At 39.0% G+C, this 16,154-nt stretch overlaps 1 protein-coding gene across 1 annotated transcript in view; it reads left to right on the top strand.

Annotated features, from left to right (window-relative positions):
* Positions 1-9,653: 9,653 nt before the first annotated feature.
* Positions 9,654-16,154, top strand: part of LOC121926791 (cytosolic phospholipase A2 delta-like) — a 39,196-nt gene continuing 32,695 nt past the window's right edge. Inside the window, exons 1-4 of the mRNA XM_042460078.1 lie at positions 9,654-10,022; positions 10,717-10,789; positions 11,287-11,423; positions 12,543-12,674. Of these exons, the coding sequence (XP_042316012.1) occupies positions 9,654-10,022; positions 10,717-10,789; positions 11,287-11,423; positions 12,543-12,674 (711 nt within the window). The remainder of the gene's footprint in view (positions 10,023-10,716; positions 10,790-11,286; positions 11,424-12,542; positions 12,675-16,154) is intronic.

Raw genomic sequence — 16,154 nt, 5'->3', positions numbered from 1 at the left:
CTAACAACACGCACATGTGAAATAAAGCAACTAGGTCAAGTAAGCCTTGCATAAGTACACAAAAACATTCTGACCTTCCAGAGATCACTTCAAGGGTTCTTCCAAAATGCACCCAATCATCATTTCTTCTGATGTCCAATTTGGTGAGCAAAATTATAATGTAGCTGATGAGGCAGGGTATTTGACCTCCCATTTTATCTCTGTTCTGTTGTAAATGCATGCTCAAGAAGGGATTCTGAAAGCAACTGCTGTTTATCTTGTCTGTTATAGACAGGCACACTTGGCTACAGTAGGATTGGCTTGAGTAAAATCCTGTTCTTTCTCAGCTGAAGTTTTTATTGCATTATTACAGACACATTGGGCTCATTCCCACTTACATTTGAACTGGTTTGTGATTCACCTTCACTTCATGTTGGTAAATCAATTCCAAAAGATCCGTCGTTCCCACTGTGAAAGTGGATCTTTTCATTATCCCCTTGTAATTGCTTCTTTTTTGACATGATTTCCGTCCCCACTAGTTTGCTCCACTTCCAAATGCATGTCAATCATCTGTGCGTCATCAGTGATGAAAGCGGCAGCCCAGGCAGCCCAGTAATTGCAACTACTTGCAATTACCCAGGCAATCCCCAGCAGCTCATAGTGAGGCAAGTAGCTGCAAAACCAATGAAAAAATTGAAGATTTGATTCATTGGTTTTGCCACTACTTGCCTCACTGATTGCAAGTAATTGCAAAATCAATGAATTGAATCTTTATCAATTTTTTTTAAAAAAAACCATGGGCCCATAGGTCACACCACAAGCACAAAGGCAGCACTGGGGGAGGGGGGGATGGTGGATCTACCAAAAACTGAGGAGGGATGGTAAACATCCCTCTGCCATTAGCCCCTCCCCTCCAGAATGATGCAATTCAGATCTGTTGTTCCCACTTGTTTGTATTGGTTCTTTTCAAAAGAACTGCCAAAGAAGTAATGTCAGGAGAGAGCAGGTTTTTTTGCATTTGACTCGCTTCATTGTGATTGAAACCAATCACAGTAGGACTGGAACAGGTTTCAAATGGGAACACCAGTCCTATAACCCAATCAGCAATTTGCTTTAAATCATAGTGGGAATGCAGCCACTGTTGCACTCTGATACCTAAAATATATGTTCCAGCTCTCCTTCACCCTCCTCCCCATGTCAAAGCTGCTAAGAAACATCCAGCAAGACAGAGGACAAGGAATAAAAAGAAGCTTCTGTGTCAGATGATTTCTTAACTGAAGTATGCCTACACTCTATTGAGACCTCTAGGAGATTATCACACAGAGGAGGCAAGTGTCCTCCTGTTGTTAAACCATGTTAATCATGTGATCGGGGGGAAGATTATCACACCGCCACGTGCTTATCCCATTTTCTCCTAGTAATGGGAGTTTTCATTAATACCCAATGATGGGTCCATTACTGTTTATGAATGGGAGAAGAATGGAAAAAGTGTGGGGGTGTGTGTGAAAATCTCTCCCCCCCCCCCATTGCACAATTAACACAGGACACTTGCCTTTGGTGTGATAATCTCCCTAGTGAGTGAAATGCTAGATGGAAGGCTGTGAATGGGGAATTATTGGCTGAACCTAAGAGAAACCTTTCTCTCTCATGTTGTGATAAAAAAATAATAGAATAAATGGTGTGGAGGTTGACATCTGTGTTGAAATACTATGCAATTAATTTATCAATAAACAGTCTTGGAAACAACTATTAGGAAACAAATGACAGTGATAAATAGAGAAGTCCTCAAAGTACTGTACAAATTATCAATGGTAAAAGTAAATTCCTCTGTGTTTTAATCTAAGAGACATGATTTATATGATGTGTGACAGTATTTAAAAGATTTTATTTAGTATTTACATTAATAATAAAATTTTAATAAATATAATAAATTAATAAATAATACATTGGTGACTAATATAGCTATAATATATATTTGTTGAAACAGCAGGCCATCCAAAAACGAGCTGTTACAGAATCACACAATCATAGCGTTGAAAGAGACCTCAAGGGCTCCCCTCAAGAATGAAAAGAGGAGGATGCCTGTATTAAAATGGATGCTGATGGGAGATAGAATGACACTTGAAGCTGTGCTTTGGCCAAGAATGAAGCCACATTCTGTGTACAGAATGCAATTCTGTACATAGAATCTACTTAAGAATAAATGCCACTAAACTCAAGTGGATTTGTTTCTGAATAGATATGCTTTGGGTTACAGACTACAGATTACTTGAGAGCATTTGAAGCATTGTTGGTTTATGAAAAAATCCAAACCAAGTGTGGGAGCTGAGATCCAAATTAGGAATACAGTGCATGGAAGGGGATCCCCATTTGATCCTAAAAGCAAAAATAAAAGAAATCCTACACCTTCCATTGGTGCAAATGCTAAGCCGTCTGCTTTTGTTTTTATTTGTGTTAGCTTTTTTGTTTACCTGCTTTTGCTATTGGCTATGCTGGCATATATATGAACCCTGCCTCTGCACAAACTGCAGAAGGAGGGAGTTAAACATACCCTCCACACACATTGTGTCCTTTATGTGGAATGGGGAAATATGCTTCAATTTAATGTCTAAAAAATCCTGCCATTGCTTCAAGGGATGCACTTAAAGTAGCAAGTTGTTAATGTGCTTCAGCATGTAGACTTCTTGACAGTATATTATATTTAGAGACATGTTTCTCTTAAAAACTCTTGAGCAGACTGTCATGTATGGAAGGAAAGGAGAGCAATGTATTTACGCCCTACTTTGATTTTTAGCAGAAGAGGTCTTTGCATTTTGTAATATTTACCAACCCAAGACTTCTAGAACTTTTTACATCAAGCACACACGTGTACCTGTCACATTTCATGTTCTTGTTACTGATTTGTCCCTGCTGTCAAGCATTTTGTAATGATATAAAATTATTTTGTAATTACACAAATTATGGTTGGAAAACCTGATTCAAGCTGCATTTGGTGAAGTTACTGTCATTTTTTAATTGCATGAAATCTTTCAAAAGACTCTAGCACATCATTATTAAAACAAGAGTGGGGATGTTGGCCAGCAAAAGAACTGTGTGTTTTGTAAATAAATGAAGAATTAATCTTTATTTATATTAATCTTTATTTATACTTTAAATGCATCCCTTGAACTTGAAGCAATGGTAGAAACGGCATCCCCAAAGCATTGTTATTTTTGTATGTACACCACCTACCTCTGTTTTTTTAAATATGATATAAATGTTTAATCTTTTACTTTTTGCTTCCCTTTGAACTATGAACATAATTACATGTTAAAAATTATCTTGGTTAAATTGGAGAAATGCCATTTGGCCACAATGTTCATTGCTGGAACTTGGGCGAACAATGTGTCCAGGATAAATTGTTAATCCATATCCCATCATTCCTATCATATTTGTAAACATATACAGTTCAAAAGGAGTCATGTTGCTTATCTTTATCCTTTTGAGATTGGTATCAGTGTAGTGCTATGCTGTCCACTCCTATATCTTAGGTGACTGTAAGAAGGTGGGTGACCAGGTTTTTCTCTCCTTCCACTGTTTTTGCTCCCACCTTCATGGTTAATTATTAATTGCTTTTAAAAGTTGCTTTCTTTAAATAATCCCTGTAATGTTTTAAAACTGCAATATTTTCCCTCATTTAATTGAATGATTTACGCTCCTTTTGGGGGATCTAAAGTAGAGGATGTATCTGATAAATAAGCACAATTTTCCTAACATCATGTTATGTATATATAAAAAACGTTGTTCATAATGCAGTGTTATTTGTTACTTGTATTAATTGGATTTGTTACATGTCTTGTCTCCATTTCTTCAGACCAAAGCCTTGAAGTGATTATTAACTTCAGAGAGAAAAAGTCATATGAAATGGGCATCAGGATATATGTCAGTATTATTCTGTGAATATGGATGGAGTGGGCAGCCAGCATGGTGTAGCGGTTTGGATGTTGGACTAGGACCTGGAGACCAGGGTTCAAATCCCTACCTAGCCATGGAAACCCACTAGGTTACCTTGAGCAACTCACACTCTTTCAGCCTCAGAAAGCAACCCCTCCCCAAACAAATCTTATTAAGAAACCCCTGTAAGATCGCCTATGGTCATTAAAAGATCTCTTAGGGTTACTAAAAGTCAGAAATAATTTGAACTAGGCTGATCATAAGTACCATTTTGAATGGGACAGTATCATTTTTTTGATATTTCCAGACCATTCCTCTGTTTTAATATAAATGCCAATTTTGTCTCATTTTCAAGAAAAATGCCTTGTGTTGTGAAAATAGTTTGAAGATGCCTGGTTGAAATTGTGGTTGTCACCCCCTCCTCCCATATAAACCACAAAATTGTGTTGTGACATGTGAAAGGTTTTATGATAAGGTGTTGAAAGACCAAAATTTGCTGTGTAAGATTACCATATTCATGGTATGATCACGGAGAAATTCAGTCTCACTCTTTGTCTACCTAAATTTTTGCATGAATTCTGTCACTGAAGAATAATTGTGAGCTCAATATGTCCATGTAATAAAACGTATGTTATTGTCTTTTATGTTACTGTCTTACTTTTTCATTAACATAGAATATTACATATTCCTGTGATCTTCTCCCATTTTTGACATCCCAATGTCTCATTTTTGTCTCAAAGAAATATGGTCAACCTAGCTTGAAGGCATACAACAGGGCTATTGTACACTCCCCTGAGCCTGGCAGTGAGAAACTTTCTTTACAGCTAAATATTTTAGGGCCAGCCCATGCCAATATGTTTTTTTTTTATCTTGGCTCCTTCCCTTTTACCCTTTCATAATCAGAAACCCAAAATTTTAGCCATAGCTGACAGCACACATAGTGATGCTTCTTCTCGCGGTGTGTTTGGTATCATGGGGCTGCCAGATGGAAAACTGGAGCGGTCTCCTGTATCTTTCAAGGTTATATAGAAGAGGGAATTTCAGCAGGTATTGCTTCTCAAGCAACCAGGTAACAAGCAGCACCCACTGAAATTCTTTCTTCTATACAACCATTAAAAGGAGAGGAGCCTTCTCCCGATTTCACTCTAGTACCCTGTCGGGTATGTTAAGTGGAAACAAAGGCTGGCTCTATATGTGCAGCAGAGGTAATAAGCTCCCACTATCCTGGATCACTTCAGCCCACAGGCAAAAGCTCACATTTTTAAGATTTAAAAAATCTAGAAGAAAATGTCTGTATAAGTAGAAAGCTCTACCAGGGATGTACCAGCATTTGCTGATTATGTTTTCTGGTGAGGGTTTTTTTTTTTAAAATACAGTAGGGATTCAAGAATGTGAAACACACTCTTGCTTCCAAAATGGTATGGTCCCTCCAAGCCACTTTCGGGCAACTTTTTTGCCACATTTTGGTGCATGTGCAGATCTGTTCTATAATCTATATTTTGTCTGTGTTTTGGGAACAGCTAAGATAAACTAAGTACCCATTAATGGATGGATCATAGGAAAAATGGAATGACACTTTTCACTCTGAAGAGTCACACAGAAGGTGGAGCTCAGACTGTCGTGTATATATCACACAAACTTGTTGGCACCAGTCATATTTTTTCTGGAAAAGAAACAAGCTAGATTCATGCCGGACAACTGACAGAGCAGAACGCTTATTTTAACACATTGAAACAGCTCCTTTCTTTATTGCCTGTCTTTCATGCAATGGCCACTCAAATGGTAAGATAAATAAGCTATTTCTCATTGATTTAACCAAGTAAGAAATAAAAAGTAAAAGTGATGGCTACGTTGTAAGCAATTTCATCAGTGTTTTGGGGGTCTTGTGGTTACCTATAAATATTCAGGGATACATTAGCTGGAATCTTATTGATAAATCACTAGTAGAATAGAAATATTGAATAAATTGTTGAATGGTGAGTAAACACATAGGTAAGTCTAACTGAGTCAATTGGTCTACTATAGTAGGGAGAAACAATAGGAGTCAATCTATTGTTTGTTTATCTGTTTTACTGTAAATTCCAAGACCAGGACATATGTACTTTGGGGAAAATCTTTGTGTGATCAATTTATTCCACTTCAACTGCTGTGTTCCATTGTTTCCATATTTCCCATGGCATCTTGGAATTTGTGGTTTAATTTTTTTTTAAAAAAATAATCTGATTACAATCTGTTGTTGTTGTTGTTGTTGTTGTGTTCCTTCAAGTCTTTTCTGACTTATAGTGAACCTATCATGGGGTTTCCTTGGCAAGCTTTGTTTAGAGAAGGTTTGCGATTGCTTTCCCCTGAGGCCGAGAGACTGTGACTTGCCCAAGGTCACCCAGTGGGTTTCATGGCCAAGCTGGGAATTGAAACCTGGTCTCCAGAGTCATCCAACACTCAAACCAGTACAACATTCTGGGTCTGCTAAAATTATTTACATTGTTTTAATTAATTTCATCTTATATTTTATTGTTTTGGCTTTTTATTTGGTGAACTACCTTAGGAAGGCTTGGCCTCGAAAGGTGGCACAGAAACTTTTAAAATAATAATAAAAGAATAATACAGTAATATTAACTACTTAATTGTAAGGGAAGCCTTGTTTGCACTGAAAGGAAAGGATCATATATTGTGTGGAATATATATTGTAGAGGAAAGTGTGCTGCAACAGTGTTTTTGCTAGGAATCCTTTACTTCCTCAAGGAGGTTGACCTATGCCTTGAATATATGAGCCTCTGAAAATTTTCAGGAAAAGAAATTATCTCCATTAAAAGCAATTTGAAAAGTGAATAGAATTATTTGTGGCAAGGATCAAATAATCCTATTCTTGCTTGTCACTGTGGTTTCCAAATGTAATTTTGTTATGCCATTGTAGTAACCAAGAAATGTGACACATTCCTCTGCCTGTAACTAATTTCTTAGTTCTGCAGTTGTCTTGATCGGCCTAATGGTAGAGCTGACCTTGTCCAGCACTTATCAGAAACTGCAGCAGGGTTTGAAAGAAACAGTTTGTACATTTTTAATTGGGGCACCCCTGGGATAATTGACTGGCTGCTCATAAATTAACGGCAAGTACTTTACTTTCTTAGTGATGCCTATTTATATTGTTTTTAATTCAGTTATGTTTGATATCTGTTTTTTAAATCTAGTTGTGAACTGCCATGACTCCCGAGTCTTCAGGCAGGGTATTTTCTTTTCTCTCTCTTTGGTTTCTTTTCTTTGTAATCATACTTCAAAAATCCCCAAACAATATTTTAAAAACATAAAATATAAAGAAAGCTTCAGTTTCCTAGAATCCCATGTTAGGTATAAAATAGCTAGCTGTAGTCAAAAAACATGCTTCCTAGCCAAAAATTAGAAATGTATTTGGAATGACAGAAAAATTATAGCTTGAAGGAGAAGTATGATATAAAATTACAAGAGGGATTAAGGGGATGACATCAGCTTTAGACAGGGAACACTTTTGCCCCGGGGAAATTCAGCATCGAATAGAATGTGAATTGTTTTACCATTAACAACAATAACAAATGGCTACAGGGGGCAACCTCCTGATATTTAAAAAGTATAAGTGTTTCAGGACAGGCGTAAGGGGAAGGGGATGTTAGTTCTATATTTCTAGACTAACTCCCCTCCCAGCTAACTAGAGATTTGAATCCTATAATCCCAAAAAGTAACTTTCCCCAGTTCTAGTTTAGAGAACTAGGTAGGAAAGTTCAACACCGTATATATATAAAAATAAGAATTCCAAGCATTGATGGTTCAGAATTGGAGTGGTTTGAGCATTGGACGATGACTCTGGGTGACCTTGGGTATGTCGCACACTTTCAGCCTCAGAAAACCCAGTGACAGGTTTGCCATATACGTCAGAAATGACTTGAAGGCACAGAACAACAACAACAACAACAACAACAATCATTGATATTCCCTGCCATGGCGCTACTGTTCTATGGGGATGGGATTGTGTGCTCCTGTGAGGCAAGAGGCTACAATTATAGCAGCTGTACTGCTAGTAGTTAGACCCACTAAATGTGTCAAACAGCTGCTGAACAACAGCAGTAGTAGACATGGTGACACTGGTGGAGGATCTCTCAGAGACAATGGCGGGTTACAGACTGCCCTCAAGCAGCCGTTTTCCCGCTGCGCCATTCACTGCGAAGGGAGCCCCAGCGGCCAGACCGCGAGGCTCTCCTGCCGCAGCGCCAAAATGGCGCTCCTTTTCAAAACGCGAAGTGGCACCGCAAGGGGCGAAGCGCGCGCCTCCAGAATCACCTCCGCTGCGCGACCGTCTGGATGCTATGCGTCCAAGATGTCAAAATGGCGGCACCCATGTGGATGGGCGCTGCCATTAAGGACGTGCTCCGCCCGTACTAGGAAGAAGGGCCGAGGAAGGTAGACCCTTCCTAACCCTAATACGGCCCTTCCTAACCCTAGTACTGCGGGAGCGCATACTTTATGGCACGTCTGTAACCCACATAGCAGTGGCCACCATAGCTAACACTAGTTAGTACTGTGCAGAAGACAATGGCAAACTATTCCTGAATCCTTTTACCATGAAAACCCTAAAATGAGAGAGTCCAAAATGAAACAAGAGATAGTGCCTATCCCAGGTCAGAAGGCTGAACATGGTACTGGGGAAGAGCAGAGAAGACAAGTAGCAGTGTGGTGAATGACTCAACTGGACTCAGTCTAAAAGGTATTCAGGTGCTGACTTTCTCAGAGGTGAAATGAAAGTCTGGAGCTGCATGACACATATTGTAAAAACATGGTATCTGGAAGATATAAACACTGCAGTACTTGAGGTGAGTGAACTAAATTGGACAGGAGTGGGATGTTTTGAGTCAGATAACTACACGGTGTTTTATTCAGGAAATGACATCTAAGAGGAAATGGGGTGGCATTAATAGTGATGATAGATTTAGCAAAAGCAGACACAGTACTGCTTGTACTGTTGTGATGCTCATGTGTTCATTGTAAGTTGGCCCTCGCTTTACGTGGGGGATCGTTCTGGACCCCCCCCCCCCGCGTAAAGCAAAAAGTGCATATGCTCAAGCCCCATTGGATAGAAATAGGGTTGGGCTCGCTGCGAGTGCACACACCATTGTTTCTATTGCCGGGCAGCTTCAGCTTAAGCTGACAGTCATCTATAATGAGCCCTTGTACGGTGCAGGCTCTCTGTATACTTGTTATATTATTTTAGAGATGTTTTAATTTTGTACATTGATGTTTTAGATTGTACGCCATGAGGCAGGTTTTTTAAAATCATCTACTGTTATTTTATTGAATTTTGATTCCTATTATGTAAAGCACTGTGTACATTTTACAGCGCTCTATAAATAAATGTTAATAACAACAACAACAACAACAACAACAACAACAGCACTAGGAACATAATGCAAAGTCTGACCAAATAATATCAATAAGACTTTGGGGAAAGCCCATCAGTATATCCATAATCTAGGTTTATGGTTCAAAAACAGAGGCACAAGAGGAACAAACTGAAAATGTCTATGCTGGATTCTAGGAGGAAATTGATCACACATCCAAAACAGCACATGTTGGTAATCGCAGTAACTGGAAGACAAAAGTAGAAGACAGAGCAGAACCAATGTTCCAGAAAAATTTGGCCTAGGATCAGTAAATGAAGCAGGAAAGTATACATGGACATCACCTGATGGGCAATATAGAAATCAGACAGCCTACATATGGTAATTGGAAGCAGAAGATGGAAAAGCTCCATTCTCTCTGCAAAAATAAGATCAAGAGCAGATTGTGGTATAAACCATGAACTGCCAAGGTCAAACATTAGAGCAAAGCTAAATAAGAACACCAAATCAATCAATTTCCCAAAATACCACCTAAAGATCATCCCTATAGAATTAAAAGATAATGTAAAAAATAGGTTTGTAGGATCAAGCCTAATTGACCAGGAGCGAGGAGAACTCTGGATTGAAACCTGGGACATTATAAGAGAAGAAACCAAAAAGACACTCTCTGCAGCCAAAAAGAAAGAAAAGCCTCACTGGGCAACAGACAAAACTCTTCAAGCAGATAAGGACAAACAAGAAGCAAAAGTAAAAGGCGACAGAAATAGGGCCAGAACCCTGAACACAACTGTTCAATGACTTGTTCGCAGGAACAAATAGAACTACTAAAGCAATCAATGAAGAGAAATAGAAGACCATAACAAAAAAGGAGCAACAAGAGACCTCTTCCAAAAGATCCAAGAAATCAAAGGGCAATTTAAATGAAGTGTGGTGACATTGAATACCAAAGTCAGGATTATACATTCCATTGTATTTCCAGTTTCTATGTATGGGATGTGAAAACTGGACAGTGAAGAGAGCTAACAGGAAAAGAAGCAACTCATTTGAAACGTAATGCTGGAGAAGAGTTCTAGGTGGACAGCCAAAAAGACTAAAATAAATGGGTCCTAGAGAAAAATCAAACCTGAACTCTCCCTAGAATCCCAAATGACTGAACTTGCACTTTGGACACACCATGAAAAGATAAGACTCACTAGAAAAGACAATGTGTGGCAAGATAGAGGACTGTAGAAAAAGAGGAAGATCACATTGTGCATAGACTCAGTCAAGAAAGCCACAGCCCTAAGTTTGCAAGACCTGGCAGGGCTGTTGATCACAGTGTGACTTGGAGATCTCTTATTCATATGGTCAACATAAGTTGACATCAACTTGATGACAGTTAGCAAAAGCATTGATATTCACTATTCAAGTTACATTGTTTGTTTGTTTGTTTTGTCTTCAGGCTGGAACCTTTCCATGTTACCCACTCTCTGTGAAGGTCATCCAGGCTCAACACATATGTTCAAGAGACCTGTGTGAGTTGTCACCTTCCTTGCTCATTTTCCCTGGAGATTTTCTTTTCTACCTCAAAACCCCATTTTTGGAGAATGAAGTCAAAAAGTGTTCAATAATCTGTGATTTTGATTTATATCTCTTTTTAAGGTTTTGTTTGTTGAAAGCCTGGAGAAGTGTTGGGTAGAAGATTAAGAAATATGTATTTTTCTCTCCTCAGAGAAGCCTATAAAATATTAATAATAAAAAAGATAACATTAAACATAAAAAAGGAGCTAACCGCTTCTATTAAAGTTCAAAAAAGGAGCTGACTCAGATAAAAGCTAGTTATAGAGATCAGAAAATCATTCAGTTTCCATTTCTTCTATATTTAAAATGTTAAAATCTCAATCCTGAATATGAAAAATATGGAATATTGGTAAATTCTTCTCAGAAATGAACTGAAACAAAATTATTGCTCATCCCTAGTGTGTTTAAAAGCTCAACATGCATATTAAAGTTGATTTCTGTTTTGTTCTAGTGTCATCTTCTGATTGTTATGTGAGCCTTTGGCTACCATCAGCTTCAAACAAGCAAGTTGTGACTAAAACCATCTCAAATACTCCCAATCCTGTCTGGAATGAAAGCTTCCATTTTGTTATCCAATCTCAGAGCAAGGTAGACAGACTGTATTGTTGCTGTACTGAAGAACTATAATGAATATTTCCTTTAATATAGGTTTCAGTTTAGAGGACAGTTTTAGGATTTGAGGTGTGTAGAAAAAGCAAGGCCTGTTAAAGCAAACACCAGCATACTGAAAGGTCACATTCAGACCTTGGGAACAAATACTTTTTGTACTATAATGCCAAGAAACTCTCAGTCAATATGGTCATTAGGACTTGTAATTAAAAAAATACAATAATAGTAGAACTGGGAAAAGTAGGACTCTTCTCTAGCCGATACTATTGTAGCTATAATACTGTACTGTACAAGAGGCAAGGTAAAGAGCACCGGCCTCCAGAATACCTTACTGAGCATTTATGAACAGCAAAACAGAGGGGGGAGAAAAGGAACAACAGATAAGCCAGCATCACCAGTTCCCCCCAGATTAAAACAAAACAAAACAGATCTGTAAGTTTGGCCACCAAAATGGAAACTATAAGAAAAGAAGAGCTTGATGAAAGAAAACATCACCCCTGGATACACTTTGGAGGAAACCTTTAGGTGGTCTCTAGAATGTTCAAGATGTTTAGTTATGCAAGGTTTACTTGACCTGGTTGTTTCATTTCATATGGGCATATTGTTTAGTTTTGAATTCTGCTCAGGCTGAATCTTTCTTTCTTTCTTTCTTTCTTTCTTTCTTTCTTTCTTTCTTTCATTGAGTAGTAACCTATTCCCTATTCTTTCCATGTTATTTCTGTCTCTGGTAGCAAATACTCTTTTAAAGAATAAATACTCAGAAACACATCTACTTTGTTAACTGAAGTATACTTGTATATAAATTCCAGGATTTCTCGGATTAAAATAGTAGTTGTGACTGTACTTCTTTATTAATAACTTTGTTCTCTTGTTGCCTGACCACACACTCTGATGTTGTTTAGCCACATAGATCCCAGTTGTCATTTACAAAATGTTGGACGGTATGAATTAGACATATGATGAGAACCTGTTGGAGAGCTTGGCCTAGTGAATGGTTTTTTCCCCTGCTAGGCTTGTCCACAGATAATATATTTGTGAAATGGAATGTGTGTGTGTGTGTGTGTATTTCTCTCTCACACTATTCTTCTTTGGACTTAGAATGTGCTGGAATTGAAGCTTTATGATCAAGATGTGGTCACCAAAGATGACCTTCTCTTCACAGTTAACTATGATATTGCTAAAGTGAGGCCAGGGGAAACAATTCAAGAAAACTTCATTTTGAATGAGCAGGTGAGGATTGACATTATATATGCTGCTTTAAACATTAGTCTATCTAACCATCTTTTAAAATATACCCGTTTAATTGTCTGAGGGCATATCTATACTGGCCAGAATTCTCTGGGCTGTTCCCAGAACATTCTGGCCCCAGAGCTGCCCCAGATTCACCCAGATTCATAGTCCATAGTGATGCCAGGTGGCTGTCTACATATATGTCCCCGCTGTGCCACAGCATAGCTAGGCACCACATTGTGACCTTAGAGGGAGCAACTTGAACCAGTGGCACTAGCAACAGGAGCTACCACAGCGGGACACATGTGTAAACAGCCATCTAATGTTGCTGTGGAGTTCTCTGGCTTTTCCTGCAAAATTTAGAGCAAAAGAGAAGTTATTTTAAGCTGGTTTAAGGGAGGGAAAGGGCAGATTCAGTACAGAACTGACCTTGTATCATGAGGACAGTCTGCATTGGAATCAGGGGTTTGGACTTTGCAAATTGGCTAGCTGAGTGTGACTAGGAACCAGGATTTAGCCGGGATGCAGTCACCCGGCAGCATCGGTGGCATTTTCCATGAGATAATACCTGACTGCATCCAGTGTAAGTGACTCTATCCTGCCAGGGGTAAGTCTCTTTTTTGGGGGGTGGGATTAACTCCATAGTTTATACTGAAACATAAACAGTATTTGGCCTAGCACAATTCATGAACAGGTAAAGATTTGAAACCACTTCTGCAAGGCAAGCAAATCATGTACACAGGCAACATTTACATTAGTTTCAACTGCCACCTAAAATAATTATCAGATGGGCAGCTCTGAAGGCCGTTTTCTTCAGCACATAGTCTTATTTCTAGTTTACTGGTTCAGTAAACTCTTAAACATTCCCAAGGGTTGTAATAATGATTTACCAGCTGAATCCTTTGATAGAAAACTCAAAATGTGATAGTGTCTTTTTCATATGCAATCCATGTTCAGACTTGTGCTGTGCTTGGAACAAGAATGATCTGTCTCTAATGTATGCTGATTATTTTTAAGGATTAACGTTTTGTCAGTTTCTGCCTTTGCATTTTCTATATTGGTGTGTTTAGTTTTGTATGATATTTTGGTTCCAGTGCCTTTAAAGCTTCTCCTCTCTGGCTTGTTAATTGGAACGGAAAGTACATATTAATATAGGTAAAACAAAACAAAGAAGCAATTTAATAATTTATTTATTTTATTCAGATATATTATGTTCTATTCAATTTTTCAAATCAAAATAAAGGATCAGGTCTAGAGGAAGTTAGTTAAACTTGTGTCCCATTGCAATTAAGCAAACAAATGAAATTAAAATGTGACTAGCTTTCTCTGGATCCAACCTATGGGATGTAATTTGTCTGCTGTAGTCAGTACACTCACTAATGGGAAAAAGAAACACAAAAGGTGGCCATCTTTTTTTCAGTTTAAACATACACATGGGATTTGGAGAGTTTTTAGGAGTTTGGGACCATAATTTCTCACCATCACTACCCACGTTTGACCTCTTTGGGAAATCGCCATTGTTTGAATGGGAAAGCATTTTGAGACTAGCTGCTGAAAACAATCTAAATATCCTTTCTCATATTCTTAACACCTGTTTATAATGTTAAAGTAATCAGATTTTGAAGTAGTAGTCAGAGACTGGCATTGCCAGTGTGAGTTTCGTTCCTGTAAGGCAGAGTGTTACTGATATTTATAAAGGCACTGTAGCTCCTGCACTGGCAAGTGTTTGAACTAAATGGCCCTTGGGATCCCATCCATCTCTATATGATTTTATGCTTCTCCAGATACAGCAGTGGAGTACAGTATTCAAGCCTTAGGTATAGAATGCACAGTTGAGGGGATGGGATCAGAGTGAAATGTATTTCATTAATGCCTCTGAGAAAGTGGGTCCAAATACACCAGGCTTACATTAAAATTGTTAGGAATGGATCCTAAGGGAAAATAACTTTGACATTTTCGCCTTCCTTCTTAACATGTCCAGCAACACAAGACTCAGGATAGTGTTCTAAATCTAGTATATAACATACAACTGTTTCTGTACCAGTAGTAGCCACTAGGTGTCACACACACAACAGCAGCTGAAGGCTAAGTATAAGAGAAGAGTGAGTAGCAGATGGAAAGTACATCCCTAGAAACCATCTTTCAGGGCTTCTGGAGACTGAGGTCCAAAATACACTGCAGAAATAATCCAGTTTGAGACCACTTTAAGTGCCCTGGCTCAGTGCTAGAGAATGCTGGGAGTTGTAGTTTATTGTTACACCAAAGTTATCTGGCAGAGAAGGTTAAATGTCTCACAAAAACGTTGTTGCCAGAATTCTCTAGTATTAAGCCAAGGCAGTCAAAGCAGCCTCAAACTGCCGTATGCCAGATATACCTTCTGAATTGCCAGAAAAGACTCACAAGCAGACTAGCTGTTCATTTCACGTAGAATGTTGTCTGACAGCATATTTAGAGGATCAATACAGTGCTAGTAATTTCTAGGGAATGACAGTGAGGTGTCTGTTGATTGTGGTCCATAGTACTGACCCTGTGTAGAACTGCCTTAGGGTTGTCATAAGTCAGAAACAACTTGAAGGCACAAACAACCAAAAAATAGGATTGGGGTGTAGAAACAAAACAAAACAAAAAGGGCAGGGAAAGTATCAGCCTTGTTTATGACAAAATGGGTAGCAAAAAGCAAGAAAACCCCACCTTTGAAGATGCCAGCCACAGATGGAGTCAAAACATCAGGAAACATCAGGAATAAATGCTCCCAGAATGTGGCCACACATAGCCCGAAAAACCCAAAAGCTATGGATGCTGGCCATGAAAGCCTTTGATTTTACACAAGAAAACTACCGGTAAATGTTTTCCCTGTAATCTCATTGCAACATATTGCTTAGAGCCAGAGGAACCTAACTGTATATGAGTTAGGCCCTCAACAGACTGGCAAAATATGTCAGCCTGAGGGCAGAGTGATGATGACCCACCACCCGCCCTCACGCCAGTGTCATGCCGCCCGACCAATCACATGTCAGGCACCGTCATGCCACATGTTTGGCACAGAATGTAGCTGGTGAAAGAAGCCGCTGCCAGGCTGGGGGCATGGTGTGTGGTTGCCATGTTCCCAACCCAGGCCTTCCAGGGGTGGAGCGGCACTGCCTCTTAGTGGCAGTGTGCTGAGCCCCTTAGATAATCATTCTATGGCTAGCCCAAGATTATCTACTCTGATTGGCAGCATCACTCCTTGCTACCTCAGGCAGCAGAGTGGGAGGAACAGGGGACAGCACATTGTGCTCCCCTGAAGGGAATTCTAGAAAGCCTCACCAACTCTCACAGACTGCAGGAGGACAGCAACTAGTGGAGCTATTTGGAGCAGCTGTGTGTCCAATATTTCACTCTTGAGTTGGCACAAATAATCTTTGGGGACTCCTCATGCACAGTGCTCCACTCTTAGAAAGGTGCCAAGCATTTGGGTTTTGCTTGCTCACTGTATGTCTT

The sequence above is a fragment of the Sceloporus undulatus genome, chromosome 1 (assembly GCF_019175285.1).
Source record: "Sceloporus undulatus isolate JIND9_A2432 ecotype Alabama chromosome 1, SceUnd_v1.1, whole genome shotgun sequence".
Classification (NCBI taxonomy): domain Eukaryota; kingdom Metazoa; phylum Chordata; class Lepidosauria; order Squamata; family Phrynosomatidae; genus Sceloporus; species Sceloporus undulatus.
This window is presented reverse-complemented; position numbering and strand designations above follow the sequence as displayed.